Below are 25220 nucleotides of genomic sequence, written 5' to 3' on the forward strand. Positions count from 1 at the left end.
GGGTTTGGAGGCATCTCTGCAGCTTGTTGCTCTTTCGAGATTTCTTTGAGTTTGATCTTAATCTCAAAAAATAAGTGTTTATTATTTCTGTCTTCACTGGGCACTGATTGTTTCAGTATGGTTGGAAGAAGAATCAAGTAATAAAGAGTTTTACAGGCCTTGTGCTTATTATTCTCTAGGAGGCCGCAGTTAATATTAAAAGAATTGTACTTGACATCTTACTGTAAACTCGTTTTGACTGTGCTCTGAAAGATGATTTAACTTTGTATATCTAGAAACAAAGGCAATCAAGCTATTGCATTAATGGCTTGGGAAGACAATGGGCATGGTTACTTGAAAGACATCAATTATATTGTACATTTAGAACGCTTATAAATTGATTGTGGAAAACATTATTAGGCACATACTCAGACTTCACTTCTGTAGATTTTTTGTTTGTTTGGTTTTGGGGGCACACCCAATAATGCTTAGGGCTTACTCCTGATTCTGTACTTGGGGATGACTCCTAGTGGTGCTCGGGGGACCATATGGGGTGCCAGGGATCAAACCCAGGTTGGCTGTGTGCAAGACAAGTACCTTACCCACTGTTACCGCTCTGGCCCTATCTTCGTATCTTTTTCAGTTTGAAGTTATTTTTCTTACTCCTGTTTCTTTATTAGGTTTTTTAATTTGAGTTTATTTTGTATGGCTGTCCTAGCACTTTTTTTTTCCCCTTTTGGATTTTGGGGCAATACTCAGCAGTGCTTAGGGACTACCAGCTCAGTTCTGAAGAGCATGTGGTCCCAGGCATGGAATCTGGGCCTCCTGCATACAGAATTTATGCTGTAGTCTGTTGAATGCTTTCCCTTGCCCCAGTTTATAGAACATCTTGAAGAAATGATTCAGTAGCTTCTTTAATTGTTCCTGTCTAGAAGTCTTGTGTCACCTCTTTAAATTTGTGATGACCTAGCGGATTTTCTTCTTTTTGGGTGGCCGTTTCAATACTCAGTGTTGCATACCATTCCCATCTAGGTCAGTAGGGTTTTATTTGATAGATTATCATGACTCTTAGAAGACTTTCTTTATATGTGAATTTTTGTTTTCCTTTTGCTGTTCTTAGGAATCCTTGACTTTGGCTGTTTAAATTACAGTGTTTTTTAGTGTTTTATTTGGTTTATTTGGAACTCTTTCAGATTCTAGGACCTGAGTTTATTATTTATTACTCCATCCTAGGATCAGAAACGTCTTCGTTATATTTCTTTTAGCGTAAAATTCCCTCCCATTTTCGTCTCTTCTTTACTTTCAGAACCCCTGCAAGTGCATGTAATTCCCCTTAATGCAGTACCTTAGAACTTTTACATTTTCTTTAATTTGCTTAATTTTTTCCTTCTCTTTTTTGACGTTTCCTCTATCTTACCAAGTATATCAGTTATTTTCCTTGATTTCGATCATTTTGTAGCTGAGCCCATCTGTTGTGGTTTTATTATTATTATGTTAAGTTCACCTTGTTCTTCACAAGCTTACTGCATCAGCTATATTCCTAAGGTAGGACGACCAAGGCTCTGTCCAAGGGTTTACAGTTGTCAGCACCTGACAGTCACTGTCAGGTAAATGCCCAAAAGGGCTTGGGCTGCAGATGGATCTTGTCTCTTAAACAGGAGTGGCCGGCAGCACCTGTACCACTAAATAGATATGATATGTGTTAGGTATTGACATTTACCAGTGTCTGCTGCCCTCTGCGTTACCAGACACAAGCTGGCCCAAGAAGCATATGTAGAATACTCTAACCAAGTACTTTGTTCAAGCAAGTGCTAGCAGTAAGGGCAGTGGGTAGTTTCGGTCTGTTTCCTACCCGAGGATGCTTCTCGGATGTAATGTCAGCTGGAGTCTGGCATTACATAGGTTCCACTGTGCCAGACTTCTACTCTAGCCGTGCCTTTCTCTGCCTGCAGATCAGTCAGGTGTGCCTCGGGAGGGGCTGCTTGAGCATGTGAGAGGCTGCTGTCACCCAGCCCACAGCTGCACTGCCCTGGGCTTTGGATGTGAGACTTTGCTCTGCAGCTGACTTTTGACTCACTGCCTGCGTGCGGGGTCTGCTGATAAGCCAATCTGCTCTAAGTGCTGACCCTGAATGTGCTGCCAGTTCAGTTGCTGATGCAGTTTTTGTTGTATTGCCGCAGGAATCATTCAGTTTGCATCCTTTTCTTGCATTTTGACTCTCTCTGAGTTACTTTTCTTGAAAAGCATCAAAAGGAAGTGAAAATAAGATGGGGAGGAGGGAATGAGGAAAAGCATACTGTATATTGTACTGTAGTAGGGGACGTATATCTGTTGATTCATCCTAAGCCAGACACTGACCTAGATAATAACTATTACATGTTAAAGATATACAGATAAATGGAAATTAAAAATCCCAGATTCATTTATATAGTGATAATAGAAGGTTTACAGTAAGCCTGTGGAATGGAGGAAATAATTTAAAACTGACAAATGTTACAAGACAAACAAGGTAGTGATGGTTGGATCACTAACGAAGTGTATGGGTAGATGGCTACTGTTTGAATTTTAGCAAAGGCAGCAAAGATCTGTCTTGTGAGGAAGTAATATCGAATTGAGACCTGAAGATTGGAAAAAAAATTAACTTAATGTAGACCTCAATAAGGGACATTCAGAGTTTCGAAACACACTTGCTATCCAAGGACCAGACTGTTGTCTAGTAAAAACACTGAGATATTTTAAAGTAGTCAGATGTTTGGGGCTGTAGTCTTAACTAAGGGAAAGTTTATTTTGATGAGTTGTAGTTGAAGTCACTGGACTGTGACAGGAGATACTTGTTATTTTGCTTTAAAAAAATAAAACTGAAAAAAACGGAATGAGGAAGAATGACCAGGGATGGAAGGGAGGAAGTCACTGAGATTGTTGTAGTAGAAAAGATGAGTGACTTAGACTGAAGGGTAATAAACATCTGAACGTTTCAAATTTCACTCTAATTTTGGAAAATGGTTCCATTTTCTATTATAAACGTAAAGCTAATAGAAGTTGTTGATAAAAATTAAACGTAAAATTGAAGGGGAGCTGGAGCGATAGCAAAGCAGGGAGGGTGTTTGCCTTGCACACGGCTGACCCGGGTTTGACTTACAGCATCCTATATGATCCCCTGAGCACCGCCAGGAGTAACTCCTGAGTGCAGAGCCAGGAGTAACCCCTGTGCATCGAAAAAAAATTTTGAAGGGAAGAGGAAGTAACTCATGACTTCTAATTTTTTTGACCCCAGAAGGTGGTGGGTAGGTGTTAAAAAATGTTTTGTTGGTGTTACTGTAGTAGATTCTGAGGTAGCCCTGGTATTTTGTACATAAAAGATATTTTCTTATGTATGATTTTTTTTTTTTTTTTTTTTTTTTTTTTTGCGTTATACCTGGTGATGCTCAGGAGTTACTCCTGGCTCTGTACTTAGGAATTACTCCTGGTGGTGCTCAGTTACCATATGTTATGCTGAGGATCAAACCTGGGTCTGCTGCATGCAAGGCAAACACCCTACCCACTGTACTATTATACCGTTGCTCTGGCCCCTGTATGATTCTTTTTTCAGTCCTTAGATTTTATTTATTTATTTATTCATTTATTTAAATTTATTTATTGAATCAATTGAAATTTAGTAACAAGACAATATTTGAAATGACTTAGAAGCTAAGTTACATTTTCACAGACTTTGTTCTGTCACTGAGCTAATAATCCATGTGTGTCTCCTATAGTTGCATATCCATGGAAATCAACATATTGGCCTTTTCACATACCATTTGTAGCTCACACTTGAATTTGGTCTAATTAATACAAATTTCAGTGCTTGTATCAGCCTGTCGAGGTATTATTCTAAGCTTTGTGTAAGGGTTTATAATAAAGTTCTTACAGTATTTATCAGAAGATTAGAAAGCAAAAATGGTACAGTGGTATGTTATAATTCAATAATGTGAAAATATATTGTCAACAGAGTTTTAAATGTAACAAAGATAGGGCATTATTGTATCTTGAAGGTAAAGCATTTTCATGAGAGAAAAATAGGGAAGCAAATTTCAAATTCTGGAGCGTAATGTTTTTGAGAATAATTAAGTGCAGTTTATGTAGAGTACATAGAGTTTAAAACCTTTTTATTACCTAATGCTGCTAAAGAAAAATCACCAATAATACTTGAAAAAATTAATCCAAATATAGGCCAATAGGCAGTACACATGCTTTTCATGGCAAGGATCTGGGCTCAATCCTTGGCATGGCATGGGCCAGGAGCAGGCCCCGAGGGTGCAGAGGTGGCAACAGGTTCTAAGTACTGCTGGGTGTGGCACAACAATGTAAAAATGAATTTGTTATTCCTAGGTGTTAGACTCTCCTCCGTATTTTCATAATTTATATAAAAGTCAGTTACCCTTTTTTTTTTTTTTTTTTTTTGCTTTTTGGGTCACACCCGGCGATGCACAGGGGTTACTCCTGGTTCTACACTCAGGAATTACTCCTGGCAGTGCTCAGGGGACCATATGGGATGCTGGGATTTGAACCCGGGTCGGCTGCATGCAAGGCAACCGCCCTACCCGCTGTGCTATCGCTCCAGCCCCCAGTTACCCTTCTTTACTTAGATTTGGCATACTCTTGTTATAGTCTGTCTTTGGCAAGCCTTCAGTGCCCAGACTGGTCCATGCTTAAATTATTTGGATAAAATTGGCTGGAGTGGCTGATCACATCAGACTGCTGATGCTTTATGTACCAGGAACTTCAGATCTGCCGTTGGCAAAAGGGAGCTGTTTCATAAGTTATTTGCTCCTTTTCCTTCTTTCCAGAACTTGTCCTGGTTCATATCACCTCAGGTAAATAAATGGGCATCATTTCCATAGTATTACTTTAGTTCTTGTTACTTGGAGGATGCCCGATTGGAAATTGAAGTTTAAAGTTGATAAATGGGGGCCAGAGTGATAATGCAGTAGGTGGAGTAGGTAGGGCACTTGGCCTTGGACATGACTGACCTTGGTTTAGCCCCCAGCACCATATCAAGTCCTCTAAGCCTCACAGGAGTGAGCCCAGGACCCATCCGAATGTGGCCCCTAAGAACAAACTGTCACTGTCACCCGTTGCTCATCAAGTTGTTCGAGTGGGCACCGGTAATGTCTCTCATTGTGAGACTTATTGTTTTTGGCATATCGAATATGCTACGGGTAGCTTGCCAGGCTCTGCCATGCGGACGCCATCGTCTCGGTAGCTTGCTGGGCTCTCCGAGAGGCCAAGAACAAAAAATAAATAAAATTGATAGATGTGTTATCAATCAAGATACATTATCACCCTGAGGTGTAGCAGTCTAATGCCCTATCAAATAACCACCTTTTAACTTTAGAATTTTCTTTTTCATGTGGATCAGAGAGATTATGAACATCCCCTGAGGATTTAGAACACTTCTTTTTTTCTTTTTGGGTCACACCCAGCTATGCTTAGTGGTTCCTCCTGGCTCTGCACTCAGGAATTACTCCTGGTGGTGCTTGGGAACCATATGGGATGCCGGGGACCCAACCTAGGTCGGCCTCGTACAAGGCAAACGCCCCACCCACTGTACTATCACTCGGGCCCCCTAGAACACTTTAAAGACATTGTTCTTTATAATTAATCTACATTGCTGTGCTTCCTATTTAGCAGTTTGTCAAATTCGTCAAATTCAAACAACTCATCATTAGTTCCTAACACAGGTTGGAAAGGAAAAACAAATATTAAACAGATTTTAAAACCAGGTTAATTTCCTTGAAATTTTTATATATCCTGGTAATTTTTTTAGCTGCTCATACAGCTTTTATGTATTTATCTTAATCACTTAATATATGTCATAGCATACCAATATTTTTAGGCAGAAAGTAGTATGTGATTATCCAAATTATATGTCCTAAAAGATTTTTGGTATTTTCAAATTTTCTTAAATTAAACTTGTTTTTTTTTCCCATTTGTTTTTGGACCATCGTTCACTATGCTCAGGGGTTACTCCTGGTGGTGCTTGGCGGACCATATGGGATGCCAGGAATTAAGCCTAGGTTGGTGTGCACGGCAAGAGCCCTCCCTGCTGTACTCTCTCTCTAGCTCCAGAGTCTCGTTATTCTAAAGCCACTATAAAGTTACTAACTTCAAAGATTGCTTTCTGTGTCTTTTTAGTCGGCCCTATACTAACAAGGTGATCACTTTATGGTACCGTCCACCTGAACTGCTGTTGGGAGAAGAACGGTATACACCAGCTATTGATGTATGGAGCTGTGGGTAAGACAGACTTATGATATCATGGACTCAAAACTTTGAGTAGTGAAGTGAAATCTTGTCATTTGCTAATGATGGTATTTTTTCTCATAGATGTATACTTGGTGAACTCTTCACTAAAAAACCTATATTTCAAGCAAATCAGGAACTTGCACAACTAGAGTTAATAAGGTAAGCTTATTGATGTGATATTTGCAGAACTTGGCAAGTGGGTGTTTTATACTTCATAGGAAATTTCTTAATTTTCAAGCTTTTCAGAATGATTATTCTCAGGAGAAAATAGCAAAACACTGTGGTTCACTTGTAGAATGCTGATTGCTGAATGAAGAACAAACTAGAATTCAGGAATGCAGGCAGGCACTCCTGATACTTAAAAATTAAGGATCTTCAAGTCCCTCGATCTCTATTTCCCCTCTCTCTCTCCCCTTTCCCTCTCCCCTCATGGTGTAAGGCTGGCAGTTTAAGACTGAAGACAAATATGAGGAAGGTAAGAATGAAAGGTGAACACTTTTGGGGGATCCTGTAAATATACGTGCAAATGCGCAATCACACGATCCTTTGGTTTTTAATTTTGGGGTCATACCCCCCCGGTGCTCAGAAGCTACTCTTGGCTCTGCTCCTGGCTCCTCTTTCCAGTGCTTAGGTGGCCGTAGGGGGCAAGGGGTTAAACCTGGGTCTCCTGCATATAAATCATATACTGTGGGATTTGAGCTATGTCTACACCCCTGCATTCTTGTTTTTATGCATATGTTCGTTAGTATTGACTTTTGTTATTTAGAACTTATTGTAGACTCTTAAGTTATACACAGTTCCTTATATATGTTTGTCACCTTTTCATGTATGTAATATTTTGAAATTAGTTTTTAAAGGCTATGTTTTGCATATATGATAGTGTTAATTTGAAACCAAAGGGATACACTTGACTTTCTTTTTTTTTTTTTTTTTTTTTTTTTTGCTTTTTGGGTCACACCCGGCAATGCACAGGGGTTATTCCTGGCTCATGCACTCAGGAATTATCCCTGGCGGTGCTCAGGGGACCATATGGGATGCTGGGATTCGAACTCGGGTTGGCCGCGTGCAAGGCAAATGCCCTACCCGCTGTGCTATCACTCCAGCCCCTACACTTGACTTTCAAAATGTGGGGGAGAAGTTTTAGAAATGATACTGGTATGAAGCATACAGATTACAGGGTCAGTGAATCTTTAACATTTAACTGAATTGACAACTGTTTGCTCTGTGATTAATATGGCAAGTTGATTTGCAGCTAGCAGTCTATACTTTCTATAGGGCTGTCTATTTTATTGGTTGGAAAATATGATACAAAATGGTCACTGTTGCCAGTTTTTTATATATGTCAATTAAAAACGTGCAATGCTTTGAAAAGAGGACTAAACTGCTAACAAATGAATTAAGGATGGGTAACTTGAAATCCTTTGTGTATTAATGGTATGATTTGCCAAAGAAAGCTAAAGCAGAATCCTTTTCAAAACGAATTCTCTTTACACAATGAAAACCTTAGAAGATTAGAGAAGATAGAAATTACATTTATAGGGGCTGGAGCGATAGCATAGCGGGTAGGGCGTTTGCCTTGCTCTCGGCCGACCCGGGCTCGATTCCCAGCATCCCATATGGTCCCCTGAGCACCGCCAGGAGTAATTCCTGAGTACAGAGCCAGGAGTAATCCCTGTGCATTGCCAGGTGGGACCCAAAAAGCAAAAAAAAAAAGAAATTACATTTATAAATTTCCACTTTACATGTCTGTGGGGTCAAGGATGTACCTCAGCAGTAGAGTACTTGCCGAGGCAAGGGTTTAAGCCCAGCAACACAGAAATTAATAAAATATCATATTTAAATTATGAATGTATATGTGTTTCTCTCCCTGTCCTCCCAGCCCCCAATGATCCAATGATTCTCTCTACTTCACCCCCCCCCCTTGTTAGAAACTGTTGTTTGTGATTGTATTACTGAGGCTTTTAACTTTATTATTATTATTTTTTTAGTTTATACATTATTCAAGCATTGTTCAAAGGATCATACCAGAATTAATCTCTGTCAAACATCATAACATCCGTCTTTTTTTTTTTTTTTTTTCCCTTTTGGGTCACACCTGGCGATGCACAGGGGTTACTCCTGGCTCTGCACTCAGGAATTATTCCTGGCAGTGCTGAGGGGACCATATGGGATGCTGGGAATCGAACTCGGGTCAGCCGCAAGCAAGGCAAACGACCTACCCGCTGTGCTATCATTCCAGCCCCTATTCTCGTATTCTTTTGGAAGTTAAAATTTTATAATTGGCAATATATTTTGAGTTGTTCTCTCTGCAGTAATAAACTTTTGGTTCATATTTGAGAAAATCTGTAATATTTCAGGATTGAGTGACTACTTTTGAAGGTAAAAACTGTGGGTGTTTTTTTTTTTTTTTTTTTTTTTTTTTCTTTTTGCTTTTTGGGTTACACCTGGCGATGCTCATAGGTTAACTCCTGGCTCATGCACTCAGGAATTACTCCTGGCAATGCTCAGGAGACCATATGGGATGCTGGGAATCGAACCCGGGCCAGCCATGTGCAAGGCAGACGCCCTACTCACTGTGCTATCGCTCCAGCCCCCAAAACTGTGTTCTTGGAAAAAAGCAGGCTAGTTCACTTTGTCAGTTAAATCATTCTGCAAGCTTATTGCAAGCTGACCATTGCACTTCTGGCACTTCTGTCATGCAGCTATGACTATTTCCTGTCTAACCCTTGATTAAATATTAATAGCGTTAAAAAGGTGGGTATTCATATGTTATGATTCAATAACAATCATGTTTACTACTCTGGCAAGGATGTTAATAATCGATATTTGGGCTTTGGGTTGAGATTTTTTTTGGGGGGTGAGGGAGGTGTCACACCCGGTGATGCTCAGGATACACTCCTGGCTCTGTGCTTGGGTCATTCTCGGCTCCAGGGACCATATAAGATGCCAGGATCAAACTTGGGTTGGCTGCATGCAAGGCAAGTGCCCTCCCTGCTATACTATTGCTCCTATTCTATGATGTTAATAACTGAAATTGCACATACTCTGTCTCCCTCCCACTGTTTTGTGTGGAAATGAAGAATACTTAATGCTGATAGTGTAACAGTTTGGTACTTCTGCCTCAGTCATGCTATATTTGTCGATCATTTACCCATTGTTGACTTTGTGCTTCCAGTGCAAAATCACCGTATTGAAAAGAGGCACATGCCTTGGTAATGTTAACCTTTCACGCCCTGAAGAACCTGATGGGGACTATAATAGTACTTTTAGTAAGCCCAAGTGGTCTTACTAAGCTTTTTAAAGTAATAAATTATTTTAGTTTAATTATTTTAATATAATTATTTGTTATCAGTGGGATTAGTGTGTAGTTTTTGATATTGTCCCAGTTAGATCACAGCACAGAAAATAATTGGAACTCTTCAGAAGGTAATGAAAAGGTTTTTATGATGAGTCAGATGCTTTCTCATTTAATCCTACAGTTTACAATCAAAAGCTCTTGGGTAGATAAGCTTTTCATAGAAAGGCAATTTTTTTTTTCTTTTTGGGTCACACCCAGAAATGCTCAGGGGTTACTCCTGGCTCTGCACTCAAGAATCACTCCTGGTGGTGCTCAGGAGACCATATGGGATGCTGGGAATTGAACCCGGGTCGGCCACATGCAAGGCAAACGCCCTACCCGCTGTACTATAGCTCCAGCCCAGAAAGGCAAAATTTTTTAATGAAATTAAATTTATTTTTGGATTTTGCACCACATTCAGCTCTGCTCCGAGCTTCCTGACTCTGTTCTCAGGGAGCCTTGTGTGGTGCTGGGGATCATTTTGGGGTAGACAGTGTGGAAGGTAAGGAAGGGCCTTACCCCTTGTACTGTACTGTCTCTTTGACCAAAAGAAACATATTCTTTTTTTTCTTTTTCTTTTTTTTTTTTTTTTTGCTTTTTGAGTCACACCCAGAGATGCTCAGGGGTTACTCCTGGCTCATGCACTCAGGAATTACTCTTGGCGGTGCTCAGGGGACCATATGGGATGCTGGGAATCAAACCCGGGTTGGCTGTGTGCAAGGCAAAAATGCCCTACCTGCTGTGCTATCGCTCCAGCCTCCCAAGAAACATATTCTTAAGCAAAACATACTGACAAATATTATACAGAGAGGATTCAGTTCTAAAGTTTCCACACCATCTCTTGTGTGAACCCAGTATAATCTTTTGGTCAAACCTCCCAGAACCCTAAATTCCAACTTTACTCATTCTTCCTCCCAAATGATTTTATTTTTATACCCAAATGCCTTTGTTCTCTTTGCCAGTAACATCACTCCCTTTCTCTAGTATTTAATCCATGGAATTATAACTAAAATTCTGCACCTTTCCCTAACTTTGTTTTCTTACATTTCTACAGTTAAAGGTATTCTTCATTTTTTAATTCCAGTATTTTCAGTATCAGTCTGCTTATATTTGTGTATATAGCTGATGAAGTATGCAGATGTGAGGAGCATGGTTTCTGAACTATAATTCAGTAAAAGAAACAGATAAGCATATATGTCTAAAATACAGACAGTATGAAAAGGTACAAATAACTATGATATACATTGATCTCTGAGATTTTATATATTCAGTATCTTTTAGCAGTTTTCACTGATATACCACCAAATATATATGCCTCTCAGAGAGCCTGGCAAGGTACCGAGAGTATCCCGCTTGCACGGCAGAGTCTGGCAAGCTCCCCGTGGCATATTTGATATGCCAAATACAGTAACAATAGCAGGTCTCATTCCCCTGACCCTGAGAAGAGCCTCCAATCGTTGGGAAAAATTAGTAAGGAGAGGCTGCTAAAATCTCAGCGCTGGGACAAATGGAGACGTTACTGGCGCCTGCTCGAGTAAATAGATGAACAAGGGTATGACAGTGATACCACCAAATGATTTGAAAATATCAACAAGTTACTGTTTAACCATTTCTTCTTCTTCTTTTTTTTTTTTTTGACATATTGAAATATTTATTACGTGAGGAACAAGAGCCCACCCAGGAATTCCACTTTCCACTTGGGTTCTGACAGATCCAGAATACATAAAAAGCATCTGCAAATGACAGCAGTAGGGTTCCAGACTAAGGCTGTCTTCCACGGAGTCTTGCTAGTGCAGGAACCTCACTTAATTACTAAGCTATTTATTCTTATGTAGGTATGTCCATGCCTCACCCATGCCTTGACATTTATAACGTCTAGCCCTGTGAAAGACAGTGTGAACTCAGTAGTGAGTGCAGCAGATGGGGTATCCACCCTTTCTTCTACAAGCTGCCATTATAAAAACTTTCAAGAAATGAGTTTTCAGGAGCACTTAAGCAGCGAGTAATAAAACAGCTAGAAAATTTAAATGCTTTGAAATTATTGGCCCTCCTTAAATTTAAGTACTTTATATTTTATGAATGTTACCAATGGGACTACAGTGCTACAGTCTTTTTGTTAATTTGGCAGCATTTTGATTCATCCTGGGAAGCAGCAGTTTTTGTAGGAAATGTTTCTGCTGAGTTGCAGGCATGCTAATGTTCTTGAGAGGAGGTAGTATACTGTTACTGTACAATCAGAAAAAGGTCTGTATTAAATCAGTTTCCCAAATTGGCCCATACTGCCCCTAGGGGACCTAGCCTTGGGTGTAATTGTGGGGGCACTTTCAGTTTGTTCACCTCAAAGAAGAAGAATAGTGGGGGAGGGCAGGGTGTTGTGCTTATTTTTTGAAAGGGGGGTGTCAAAAAGCTAATTAAGTTCGGGAACTTCTGCTAAATTCTTGTTTCTTAATTTAGTGCATATGTTTGTAAATTTTGGTTCAACTAGGTAAACATTTTTAATACTCACATTTTTAAGTTTTGATTTTACAGACACAAACCAAAATTCTTGGTTTGTTTCAGAAGCATTTACTAAAAAAATTTCATGTCATTTGGCAAGTTAGGATTACAGACGCTTAATGGAACTTCTGATATTTTTTAGTCTTCAGCTTTTGTGTCTTTAAAAATGAGTTGTTTTCCATAGTAGTTGTATGTACTGTTTTTCCTAAGTAATTTATGTTGATACATTTACTTTGTTTAGCCGTATTTGTGGGAGCCCATGTCCTGCAGTGTGGCCTGATGTAATCAAACTACCATATTTCAACACCATGAAACCAAAGAAGCAATATCGTCGAAAGTTAAGAGAAGAATTTGTTTTGTAAGAAGGGGAAACTTAAACGTCCATGTCACGTTAAATGCTTTTCTTTTTATTTCTTCTGAATTCTAAATCTTTATCCTTATTAACTCAAGGGAGACCTATTTTAATTCTTCTGGAGTTTATACTTTCTCGTTGTTAATTGGAAATTGCCATTTCACTAGCTTATGGAATTAGTGATTTGATCCTTCCATGAAAGAATTTTAATAAGTATATCTCATAAAGTAACAGTTTTCAAATTACTTGTGGTTTGTATTATGGGGTGGGAGATTATTTTTAGTTGTAATTTTTTTTAATTAAAACGTTAAATTTTAGAGGTAGCAAATTGCCTCTAGAGTAATATAATATGCTTGTTTCGCCAACTTCAAATTAGATTAATGGTTACAAAATTGCATAAAAATAAGAAAAAGAAGTTTGAGTAATACATTTTACAATGCTAGCATTTGAAATAAGCTCTTAACACTCATCTTTTGTCACTGAATGTATATAACTTTTGTAATCCTCTGTGCCAGTATTCCTGCAGCTGCACTAGACTTATTTGATTACATGCTCGCCTTGGACCCTAGTAAGCGCTGTACTGCCGAACAGGCTCTTCAGTGTGAGTTCCTTCGAGATGTGGAACCTTCAAAGATGCCTCCACCAGAGTAAGTGACTTTTTGTTAATATTAGAGCCTATGTATGCATAAAATGGACAATTAATAACTATTAATGTATATAATAGATGCTATTCCAGTATTAATCAAGCCACCAAATAGAATAATTCTAAGAAATAGAATGGCAACAGTACACATAATTTGCACATGAAGTATGTGGAGCCTTGATTACTGTTGATCATAGGACTAGAAACGCAGGCTTCTTGCTAATTCAGGTAGTATGTTTTAATTCTAAGAAAATACTCCTGTTGTTTTTACTGCTCTATTACTATTTGTGATTGTGTAACTGCTTAAACTAGTACTGTTACAAATTACAATAGCTAAAATTTTGAGTTATAATCTAAGCTTCTTTCATACATTATTTTAATATCTATAATCCTACCAGGTGGGTATTGCGGTTTCTGTCATCATTATCACCATTTTCCAGAGGACAAAGCAGGCCTAGAGAGGTTAAGAAACTTGCCCAAGAATACAAATCTAGTAAAGGCTGGAGCCAATTTTCAAATTCAGTTTAATACAATAGGAAGTTTTAAAGTACTGTTTGGTATATCAGATAATGGAAATTGCCATATATTTCATTTAAAATATCAAAAGGTCTGTTTAGAATGTGAGTGTGTTGTCTGATGGGAAGAAAATTGTTTAAAAATTTGTTTTCTTAAACCTTCACTCTTTATGGCTCCTGTGGTCAGTCTCCAAGGGTTGGTTTGGGCCACGGTGGGGCAGGAATGAGTAAAGCATCCATTTCTTTTCCTATAGGATTTAGAATCTTTAAGGGTTTCCAAAGTTTTAAAATGATGAATATAATGAAAGTAAGCCAAAAAAAAGTAAGCCAATCTCTAATAATAATAAAAGTGTTTATAATATAATAAGCATGTTATGAATGAGCACTACTTAGGCTTTCAAATCCTGGCTTTTCCACTTATCACTTAGATTGGGCTTGGATTTCTATGGTATTATCATATCTCACTTCATTAAGTTTCAACTGAACTGTATGTGAATAGCCTTTGTAGGATGATTTGAATGTCTTCTGATACACTGAAGTACCTGAATCATTTGCAGCTGAATTGTTTCATGACATTTTTCTTTTTGCTTCAATATTTAATTTGGAAATATTCTAACCAAGCAAAAAAATAGGAAATGAAGTATAAAGAGCATTCATCTAGATTCAGCATTATTAATATTTTAACATTTATCACTTTACATTATCACTCTATAAAAGTTTTTTGTCTGAACTATACGGTTGAAATGACACTTCATTTATCAGTAATTCACCTTTTAAGTAGAACATTATTATTTATCACTTTTTGGGCATTATAAAGCATAAGATATTTAACATTACAGTAGCACATACATCTATATCCAGATTTCTCATTTAGGTAAATAATTTTTTTTAAACCTTTTCTGTTATTGTTGGGAGGTCCTCAAAGATCAGGAGGCCACTGCCAGTGATACTCATGGGGCAGACTGTTCATGACTCAATAGGTCACGCTTGGCAACACTGGGAGGCGCCATCACCTGCTGGGGGTCTAGCCAGAATCTCTGTACTGTCACTTCACTCCTTGAGTCTTAATCTAGGGGGCCCAAGTGAAAGTTCAACTTGTAGGTCACGTGCTTTGAACGTGGCCAGTTTGGGTTTGACCCCTGGCACCCTGTCTGGTCCCCTGAGCACTGCTAGGTGTGGTCCCAGTACTCCTGAAGCTCCAGTGAAGAAATCATTCAGAGTGTTCACTTTGATTTGATTGCTCAGACACAAAGAACTATCAGTGTGGTTCTGGTGGATCCCAGCCCCACATCACCAGCAGTGTTGCCCAAGGCCCAGGTACCACTGGAGAGGCCCTTCAAAATTAAGTTTAGTCTCACTGTAACGATCTTGGTTAGATTGTCATTACAAATATTTATAGTAGATATTTTTTTTAAAAATGAAGAAAATTATTTCTGTTGTAAATAGAGGGCTAAGGTGTCCCCCCCAGCCGACCCCCATGCAAGTAATTTATACATGATAGTTATTAATATTATTAATTATAGAATGAAACTTTTTAGACAACTTGATTGTATTTTTGGGGGGCGGGGGTTGGTGGGTGTCTACCCCACACAGTGTTACAGGCTCTCTGCTGAGGAATCACTCCTAGTGGTGCTTGGGGGACAATACGGGGTGTTTAGGACTGAACCTGAATCTTCCACCTGCAAAGCAAGCGCCCTGTCCACTGCATTATTTCTCTTTCCCCTAGACATTTTAATTTTCAATACTTATGAGTCCCCCTGTTAGCAAATCTTTGAGAATACAGGGCTTTTTGTCACTCCATAGGTTGAATCATTGAGGTGTTTAAAAACTCCATTCACATTATCTATCAAAAATAACAGTGATCTCATCAAAAATCATTTCAGTTACCTTATCTACATAAAATTCTTTCTACTTTTCTTTTCAATGGAGTGGTCTACACCTGGTGGTACTCAGGGGTTATTCCTGGCTCTGTGCTAAGGAGTGACCCCTGGTGGTGTTCTAGGAAATATATGTGCTGCTGGCATTGAAGTGGGCTCAGATACATGCAAGACCTTACGTCTTATACTACCTCTCACAGTATAGAATTAAAAATCCATGATCCTTATCTGGCCTAAATCATATACTTGTTCAAATTTTGAAAAAGTAAACCAAATTAATTGTGCCCTACCTATTAAATAATTTATTCTTATACTTGTTAACTTTTCATAGCACTTTTAATCCAGATATGCTTAGGATAAGTTAGGAATTCAGTGTGTAATTTCAGTGCTGGTTTGCCGATCCATCTGTTGAATTGTGTTTATTACTTTTTTTGGGGGGGCGGGGCGTCACAGTGGCAATGCTCTGGGGTTAATCAGAATGCACTCAGAATTTACCCCTGATGGTGCTCAGGGGGCCACGTGGGATGCTGAGGATTGAACTTCGTGCAAGGCCCTGACCACTGCACTATCACTCTGGCCCCATGTTTATTACATTTTAAAAATACAATTTTTGTCAAAAACTTGAAAACTGTAAATATATTCCATTTAATTTTCTAATAGAAAATATTTGCCACTTAACCTAATTAGAAACACTGTCCATATTGTCATATAGTTCACCTAAAGTTGATTAAATTTTATCAATTCATGTGACTGTATTTTTTTTTTCTTTTTGGGTCACACCCAGAGATGCTCAGGGATTACTCCTGGCTTTGCACTCAGGAATTGCTCCTGGCAGTGCTTGGGGGACCATATGGGATGCCGGGGATCGAACCCAGGAACCCGGGAACCCGGGTCGGCTGCGTGCAAGGCAAACGCCCTACCCACTGTGCTATCACTCCGGCCCCGTGACTGTATTTTTCTACTTAAAAAAAAAAAAAGACATGTAAGGATGTAGCTTAGAGGTACAGGGCGTGCCTTGTATGTTTAATGCTCTTGGCTTGATCCCCAGGGCAGGGGGTGTAAATAACTCAGCAGTGAATAGTCTGTAAATTAATAATTAAGCAGTAGATCGTGTTAGGTATTATGAATGCAGACAAGTTGAATGAAAATATTTTTTGTTTGGGTGTTTTATTTTGTTTTTGGTTTTTTGGGTTATACACGGCAGTGCTCAGGGGTTCCTCCTGGCTCTCCACCGAGGAATTGCTCCTGACAGTGCACAGAGGACCATGTGGAATGCCGGGATCAAGCCTGGGTCGGCCCTGTGCAAAGCAAATGCCCTACCTGCTGTATTATTGCCCCAGTCCCAAATTAAAATATTGGTTGTGTAATTAATAGTTTATAGATTATATGACTTTTCGTTTCATATGTATTAGGTAGTTAAATTATAATTATGAGGTAGGGACTATATTAATTTCTTATGATGAAGTTTTTAGTAATAATCAAATGGGAGTAGGATAGAAAAAGATTAAGGGAATTAAGCACAGAGCCCTGGGTGTGGCCAGGAATTTTTAAAAAAAATTCTGAATAACTCCACTAATTGTATAGATTATCTGTCAAATGTTTCTGATATATTTAATAAAGTATAAATTGCTAAAAAGTGAATTGGATTTGTAGATGACCTGTCATTTTATTCTCTCTAAATGGCAAGTATAAAACAGTCAACGGTTTATAAAATAATCATGATCAAATATGAATATACTTCCTACTTTGTGAGAGACCATTCAGCATTTACATCTGCTAGTATATATTAGCTCTAACACGAGGGCAGATTTTGTTGATTAATTCCATATTTAAAGATAAAGAAACTGAGGCACAGAGGTCAAGTTGCTTGCCTGATGGGACTAAGTGAGTGAGCTGGAATTTGAACCTTCAGAAAAGCACTTAAAAATTTGGTCCTTCTAGCAACTATTCCTGGTACATCTAAGAGTCTGCATCACTAGTCATTAACATATACTCTTTTTTAATTCTTTGTTGAGTAATGTTTATCTGTTCCAGGGATGAGTGTTTTGATCATCCACTCAGTCCATTAACTATCTCTTCAAAATTGTGGGAGAGAATCAAGATCCGTTTTTAGTGGATTTTTAAATTTTATTCTCATGTAACTCCCTCACAAAATTAAATTCATTCTCTGAACATCAGAATGGAAGAAGTAAAATTGTTCTAGTAACCCAAATCTATAGTACTGCAGAGTATCTGAATTCAGGATATTATAACAGATTAAGTCACATCATAAAACACACACACACAGAGGAAAGTCTTTGGCGGGTTTATAATGCCTTAAAGCTTCCCAATATCAATATTTCAAATTGTCCCTTTGTTTGTTACTCCAGGAGGTTTTTACACGCTGAGGCAATGCACCATAGTAAGATGGCTGAGAGGTATGCCTTTGTTTCGTTTTTGGACCTCAGGTGCATAGACTTGGTTTAATCATAATCCTTGTGTCACTCATCATTGGTCCACCATGCATGGCTCTCTTTTTTTTTTTTAAGTTAGTTATTTTAAGTAATGTTAATAAGCAGCCATGAAGCTACCAAAGTAAAGCTAGACCTTGAAAATGACCTACTTTAATCCTATCATGCCCTCCCTTCCCTCCCCCACAACCATTTCTTGCCTCCCTCCACCTGAGATAGTTATCATCATCATCCCTGTTTTCTTTTGTATATACTTTTTGTTGCCATCTACATGTACTCATAAAAGTTATATTTTAAAATTTTAGTTTTTAATTTTATCATAGGGTGTCATGCTGTTTGTAATCTCTGGAAATGACCTTTCTTACTGATATTATATTGCTAAGATTTGACCATATTGTTGCATATGCCTTGATTACATGAGATAAGAGTAAATGTGAAAGAGAATGTTTGAAAGGACTTGTGGAATGTGAAGGCATTCTCAAAGATGAATTTTAGGAAAGATGACATATAGATATAGGAAGTCCTTTGAAACAGTCCCAGGTATATTCCCTGGTACTCATAGAGGGGAACATACCCAGGTGTATTCCCTGGTACTCCTAGAGGGAAACATACCCAAGTTGAGGACTACAGGTTTCTCATCAGGTTGGGGCTCCTCCAGGGAATTTATAGATATTCTGGGCAAGTTGATTAACCTTTCCAAGCCTCGATTTTCTTATCTTTAAAGTGGAATACAAGAGTAATGTACCACTGAAGCTTTTATTAGCATAAGAAAACTTATTAGCATAAGAAAATACTTATGTCTTTAAGCAAAAGTTATTTGCAGTATGTCAGTTTTATAAAATTACATTGAAGCCAGATTGTTTCAAAATTGTGGATAATTTTGATAGTTGCTATGTTTTTAGAACTACTAATTACTGAATAAACCTGGATTGCCTATTTTTGAAACTCCTCTGTAGTATCAGTTTAATTCCGTAGCATTTGATTATAGAATCAGATAAAAAGGTTTTAAAAGTAAAAAGTTTTTCCACATATGTAATGGTAACAGCAGAATAAAAAGTTTTCCATTGGTATTATATTCTTGCCTTTACTATATTTATTTAGTCCTGTAACTTGCAAAATGACATACTTGACTTCCTTTTAAAAGCCCTATTCCATGTTCTGTGAGAAGAATTAGATTTAAAGATTGTACCATGGGTAATAGTTACCTACTCTTATTAAAAACATGTTTTCATCATAATTTTAATAAATGATTATTTTTTGATTATTCAGAAGCTACAGAAAAATAGTCTGCCTCTAAAGGTGAAGCCCTGAAGGATGTGGGCATCAAGGATGCTTTTTAATGGAGTTTACAAAGCCTATGTGTGAGGCCTTCAGGAGCAGCAACTTACAGGGGAATGGGTGGCAACTTTGGTCCTGTGTAATAAATAGTATCTTTCCTGTTGTTAAGAAATGCCATTCACCTATACTTAATGCTTTTTCCTCTAGCCTGCCTTTATGGCAAGATTGTCATGAATTATGGAGCAAAAAGCGAAGAAGACAAAAGCAGATGGGCATGACTGATGATGTTTCCACAATTAAAGCTCCCAGAAAGGACTTGTCTCTGGGCTTGGATGACAGCAGGACCAACACACCTCAGGGCGTGCTGCAGTCTTCACAGCTGAAGTCTCAGGGAAGCTCCAACTTAGGACCTGGTCAGTCATCATTTCTTTCTTCCTTCCTTCCCATTGTTTGTAGCTAGTGTTGGTTATGTTGTTCCTTAGGTTAAAAGCATATTTTGGTTAAAAGATGAACAGTTCTATTCACTTACTTGATATTTCCTAGTTATTTGTTTGTGTCAGTACAAATCTATTGCTATTGCTTATTCCTTAAACAACCACAGATATCGATTGTAGAGTAATCACTGAGATAATGTTAGTAAAAGACACTACTATAATAGTTTATGCAATCTTATGATAACTTAAAAAAACACATCAAAATCTGATTTATAGGTTTTACTGTTTTACTGGACTTTTACTGTTTCCTTTTTCTCTAAAGACTTAGAGCTTTTCCTAACACTATTCTCAGTGAGAATCAGCAGTCAGTATCTACGGGTGCTTACGGAATCAAAAGAAAGCAGTAGGAAAGATAACCAAATTTGTAGTTGGAGCTTTTTCATACTGCTTACAAAATTCTTAGATCACTCATAATTTGATTGCTATTATGTTATGAAATCTCAAATATTGGAACAGATATTGTGCCAAAAATTACTTGAAATATAGTAAAGAAGGATATTTGGGGCAAGGGGAGGGACATATTTCTTTCTCTGACTCAGTTTGTTACTTGTTTATGAAAAATTGAGTGATAGCATTTTCTTGAGAAAACAACTTTTCAGTGTTGTCACAAGTGTTAACTCATTCCTTCATTTAGTTAAGTAAGGTTTTTTAATGTATTTTATTTTCATATTTTCAAACCACTATTTTCCTTCAGTAATTCAAAAAGTATTCAATTTTAATCTTTTTATGATGAAACTGACTTGAAATTAATGTATATGTGGAGTAATAGTTTACTGAGCATAAAAAAGTAGACTCTCTTATGATAAGAGGAGTAAATACTGATTAAAACAGATTTGAGGATCAGTTTGAGTTGTTGAGCATAGTATTTGCTGAGAAAAAAATTACTATTAATGCTTTTCCATGGAATTTGCAAATTAATTCATTCTTGATCTTTGATCAGAGTAAATTATGGCACGTTACTTTGATTTTCTTTAAATTCTATTTATTTATTTATTTATTTATTTATTTATTTATTTGTGGAGGGAGGCCACACCCAGCTGTATTTAAGTGATCATTCTTGGTGGGATTCAGGATACCATGTGGGGTGCCAGGAATTGAACCTGGGTTCACTACATGCAAGACAAGTGCCCTATCTGTTATACTATCTTTTTTATTTTTTTTTTTAAATTAGGGGCCACTAGTGCTCGGAGGGGATGGGTGCGTTCATGGATGCCACTCCAGTGATTTTCAGTCTGCTGGCACAGTGCTCAGGAGGCTACCAGCATTGGCCAGCGTTGTCTTGAGGGGCTGTGCGCTGCTGACCGTCAAACTGTCAGGGCATTGTCTATGCGTGGGTGTACTCTACTGCTTGAACTAGTTCCCTGGTCCTGTATATGGTCCTAAACAAAAAATTGTTGTTTCTCAAAAGTTTTTTAAATTTTTTTTAATTAATTAATTTTTTTGGTTTTTTTGGGTCACACCTGGCGATGCACTCAGGAATCACCCCTGGCGGTGCTCAAGGGACCATATGGGATGCTGGGATTTGAACCCGGGTCTGCCGAGTGCAAGGCAAATGCCCTACCCTCTATGCTATCACTCCAGCCCCTCAAAAGTTTTCTTTAGACACTCTTTAGAGAGTGAATTCCTCCTATACATACAAAGATTGATGTATGTAAATTTGGAGAAAGCATCTGCTATATACATGAGGCAGTGTCAAATTTAATGTTTTTTTCATGTAAAAAGTATGCAAAATTTTGTAGAAAGACAAAAGAAAAAGCAGCCAATTTTCTGTTTTCATTTGTTACATGTATCACCCACTACTATAAAAGATTTGCCACGGCAGTATTAACAAATATTAACAAATTTTAATTGCCTTTTTGGATTTCATCATGTGGTTTCTTAGTTTTAATATACTTAACAGCTCAGTGGAGGAGAGTTTTATTTTCATCTTTGCTTTCCTTTTTGTATTTTAAATGTCACTACTAAGAAATTGTCATATCATATGCGGGCCAGAGAGATAGTCCAGCGGACAGGGCACTTGCCTTGCACATGACCTACCTCGGTTTGATCCCTGAAACCCCATATAGTCCCTCAAGCCTCACCAGGAGTGATTCATGAAAACAGAACCATGAGGAAAGCCTGAGCATCGCTGGGGGTAGCCCCCAAACCAAGACAAACAAAAAAGAGTCAAGAAGCAGTTAGTCTTCTCAAAACTATATAAAGAATATCAAAACATATATTGGACTGGGAGCTAACTTAATATGTTTTACATGAAAGAGCCCTTTGTTTGATCTCTGGCACCAAATGTTCCTGAGCACCTCAAGAACTACCTTGACCACTTAAGCCAGGAGAAGTTCCGAGCATTACTGCCCACCCCCAACCCCTCAGACAAAACCTGAAGTATTAATCAAAGGGTTTGAGAGTTAGTACAGCAGGTAAAGCACTTTCCATGCACACTACTGACTTGGGCTTGATCTCGAGCACCATCAGGAGTAATCCCTGATTTTAGCTGATTAAAGCAAAGTATTTATCAGTTTCACAGTTTCATCAGTATTAAAATCATCTTGGAATTTTTCTCCTATTAGTCTGCCATATGTGGTTATGGAATTTGCTTTTCAGAATCTATTATTATTATTTTTTAATTATTTATTTTATTGACTCACCATGTGGAAAGTTACAAAGTTCTCAGGCTTATGTCTCAGTTATACAGTGCTCGAACAACTGTCCCTTCACTAGTGCCTATATTACACCACCAAAAACCCCAGTATACTTCCCACCCCCAACCCCTGCCTGGGTAGCTGATAAATTTCACTTCATTTTCTCTTTACCTTGATTACATTCCATGTTTCAACACAAAACTCACTATTGTTGTTGGAGTTTCCCTCCAAAAAAACAGCCCTACTGACCAGGAAGCATTTGATAATTAGTTTTACATTACTGAGAATGATGAGATATGAAGTCATGCGGCCGCAATAGCGGGCACGCAGTTTAGCATTTCTATATTTTAGTATTTTAGTAATTAAGTCCAGGGAGATTTATGTTAGTAATTATATCATTTCCCTTCCTGGGTCAGCATGGGGCAATGGCTTAGTTCACAGTCTAGAGACATGGTTGCAAAGCAGTTGCTCGGACCAGAAGTAGTCTAGCTGGCCTCTGGATCGTGGTCGGTCAGCAGCAGAGCGGCCACACAGAAGTGTGGCCACTCAGGTCGAATCTCGGCAGAGTGCGTGCTGGTATTGCCCCCGGCCGGAGACTGCCCACTTGTCCCGCTGTTTCAAGTTTATTAAGTCTTTTTTTTTCTCCTTCCCGCGCCACCAAGTTCTTACCTGCTTAATAGTTCTCATAATATGGCAGACGCCATGCCGCTTCTCCCTGAAAAGGGAAAAAAAATCTAGAAAGAAGGATCTTTCCCCTCCTCGGCCGGCATGGGGCTATGGCTTAGTTCACAGTCTAGAGACATGGCTGCAAGCAGTTGCTGTGACCAAAAGTAGTCTAGCTGGCCTCTGGATCGAGAATCTATTATTTCTTAATCACATAGTTTTGCATGCAGTTCAAGTCCTGTTTTATTTAATTAAGATAAGCTTGCACAGAATATAAGTCTAAACTGAAAACTGGAAAAAAAATTAAAGCTGTTCCACTGGTGTTGTTATTAGCATTATATTTAATTATAAACATAATTCTGTAGGAGCGAATTTTTACCCAGAGGTACGTTTTTAAAAGTCTACAAAATTATTAAAATATCATACCAGAGTCTACAAATCTAGTATTTACTGCAAAGATAAGGATTGGTTCTTAGATATTGAATGGCTATTTATATAAGCAGTGTATTGAATAGTGAGAGCTCAGAATCTGGAGTAATACCACCAAGCTTCAGATCTCTACTGCCACTGACAGAGTCTATGAACGTGGAAAAGGTACTTAGTCCCTGCGTGTCTGTTTCCTTCACTGTGGAGAAATAGGGTTACTAATACTGCACGCCTTGTAAAGTTGCTGTGAAGAGTAAAGGATAAAAAATCTAGGACCAGAGCTATTGTACAGCAGGTAGTGCCTCCATGCAGGACCAGGAATGCTTTCTGAGTGCAGGGCTAGGAGCATCCCTGAGCATCGAAGGCCGTGGCGACAAACCGAAGCCAAACAGACAAAAGACCAGTTTAGTGGGTTAGAGAACTAGAGAACAGTAGTACAGAGCTCCAGCTTCCCAGGCTTCAGTTTTCAGGATTCAGTTCCCAGGATGGCATATTGGTCCAGGAGTGACCTCTGATCAAAGAGCCAGGAGGAAGTCACTGGGTGTGGTCCCCCCCAAAAAAAAAACCAAGAAATTGCTTAGGAAAGCACTGTCATCTGTTTCCCATCTACAGGTGAAATGATCTGGTTAAAGCCTATAACATTAGATTCTAATTGTAATTTTCTTTCCTTTTAAAAGTAGTATTTATCTGTAAAGATAATTTATTGAAAATGGACTGCAATTCTTTTTCTGTGTACATGAGTACATTGAATTAGCCTGAGATTTCTTTTCCACAGAATTTCTTAAGCAGTATCCTACAGATGTTCCCTTAGGAGGGCAATACAGAGCCATTGGGAAGGGGAACTGTGAATAATGGCAATTCTAACTAATACACAGATTTTGTCTTTAGTGAAAACTGGTCGCAGACAGCAGTGAAGGCCCAGTGAATTGGCCTATTCCAATTCACTATTCCTAGCCCTATTCCAATATAAAACAAGTGTTAATAGGGCTGGTTTTGTCCACGTATTGAACATTAAGGTAAACACTGAGACTCAGGAGCAGCTAAATAAAATTAAACCATCTTGCTGGAATTTTGGCAACAGGTGAAAAACAGACCGATCCATCAACACCACAACAGGATTCTTCGAAACCCTTGGGCGGAATTCAGCCTTCTCAGAGCGTCCAGCCTAAAGTGGAGACTGACGCTGCCCAGGCGGCTGTGCAGAGTGCGTTTGCAGTGCTGTTGACACAGTTGATAAAGGCTCAGCAGTCAAAGCAGAAAGATGTGCTGCTAGAAGAGCGGGAAAATGGGTCAGGACATGAAACATCGTTACAACTCCGGCCCCCTCCAGAACCGAGCACTCCTGTATCAGGTGAGCATTCGGCAGCAGATCACTGACTGCATTCTTCTTTCTGTTGATCGTTCTCGATCACGTGTGCTAGTCCGTGGTACTGCTAGGTGTCCTGAAAATCCTGAAAATTTCAGATCTCTTGTTACATCCAGTTAATTTCTTGGGCTTTTTCCTCCCGAGAACTGATCTTTTAACAGATTAGTTATACATCTGCGATACAATTCACTGTGAATGACATAGATTTCTTTGTGTTTCTATCATTAAAAAGTCATCTCTTACCCCAACTACAAGGCAGAAGCTTTATATTTGCAGAGGTTTTGTTAAGCAATAGTGAGTGTAAAATCAAACACAATAAGTTTTTAGCCACTGTAGACTTGAGTGCTACTTTTCCCTTTTTGTTTAATTTCTTTCTTTTTTCCTCCCCCTCCTCTCCCTCCTCCCCCCCCTCCAATAAGAGGA

At 38.6% G+C, this 25220-nt stretch overlaps 1 protein-coding gene across 1 annotated transcript in view; it reads left to right on the top strand.

Moving 5' to 3' along the window:
* The window catches only part of CDK13 (cyclin dependent kinase 13), a 103979-nt gene that overhangs the window by 77267 nt on the left and 1492 nt on the right, over positions 1-25220 (top strand). Inside the window, exons 8-13 of the mRNA XM_012932347.2 lie at positions 6154-6255; positions 6346-6423; positions 12339-12455; positions 12965-13096; positions 19420-19625; positions 24513-24782. Coding sequence (XP_012787801.2) covers positions 6154-6255; positions 6346-6423; positions 12339-12455; positions 12965-13096; positions 19420-19625; positions 24513-24782 — 905 coding nt within the window. The remainder of the gene's footprint in view (positions 1-6153; positions 6256-6345; positions 6424-12338; positions 12456-12964; positions 13097-19419; positions 19626-24512; positions 24783-25220) is intronic.

Source organism: Sorex araneus, chromosome 1 (assembly GCF_027595985.1).
Source record: "Sorex araneus isolate mSorAra2 chromosome 1, mSorAra2.pri, whole genome shotgun sequence".
Taxonomy (NCBI): domain Eukaryota; kingdom Metazoa; phylum Chordata; class Mammalia; order Eulipotyphla; family Soricidae; genus Sorex; species Sorex araneus.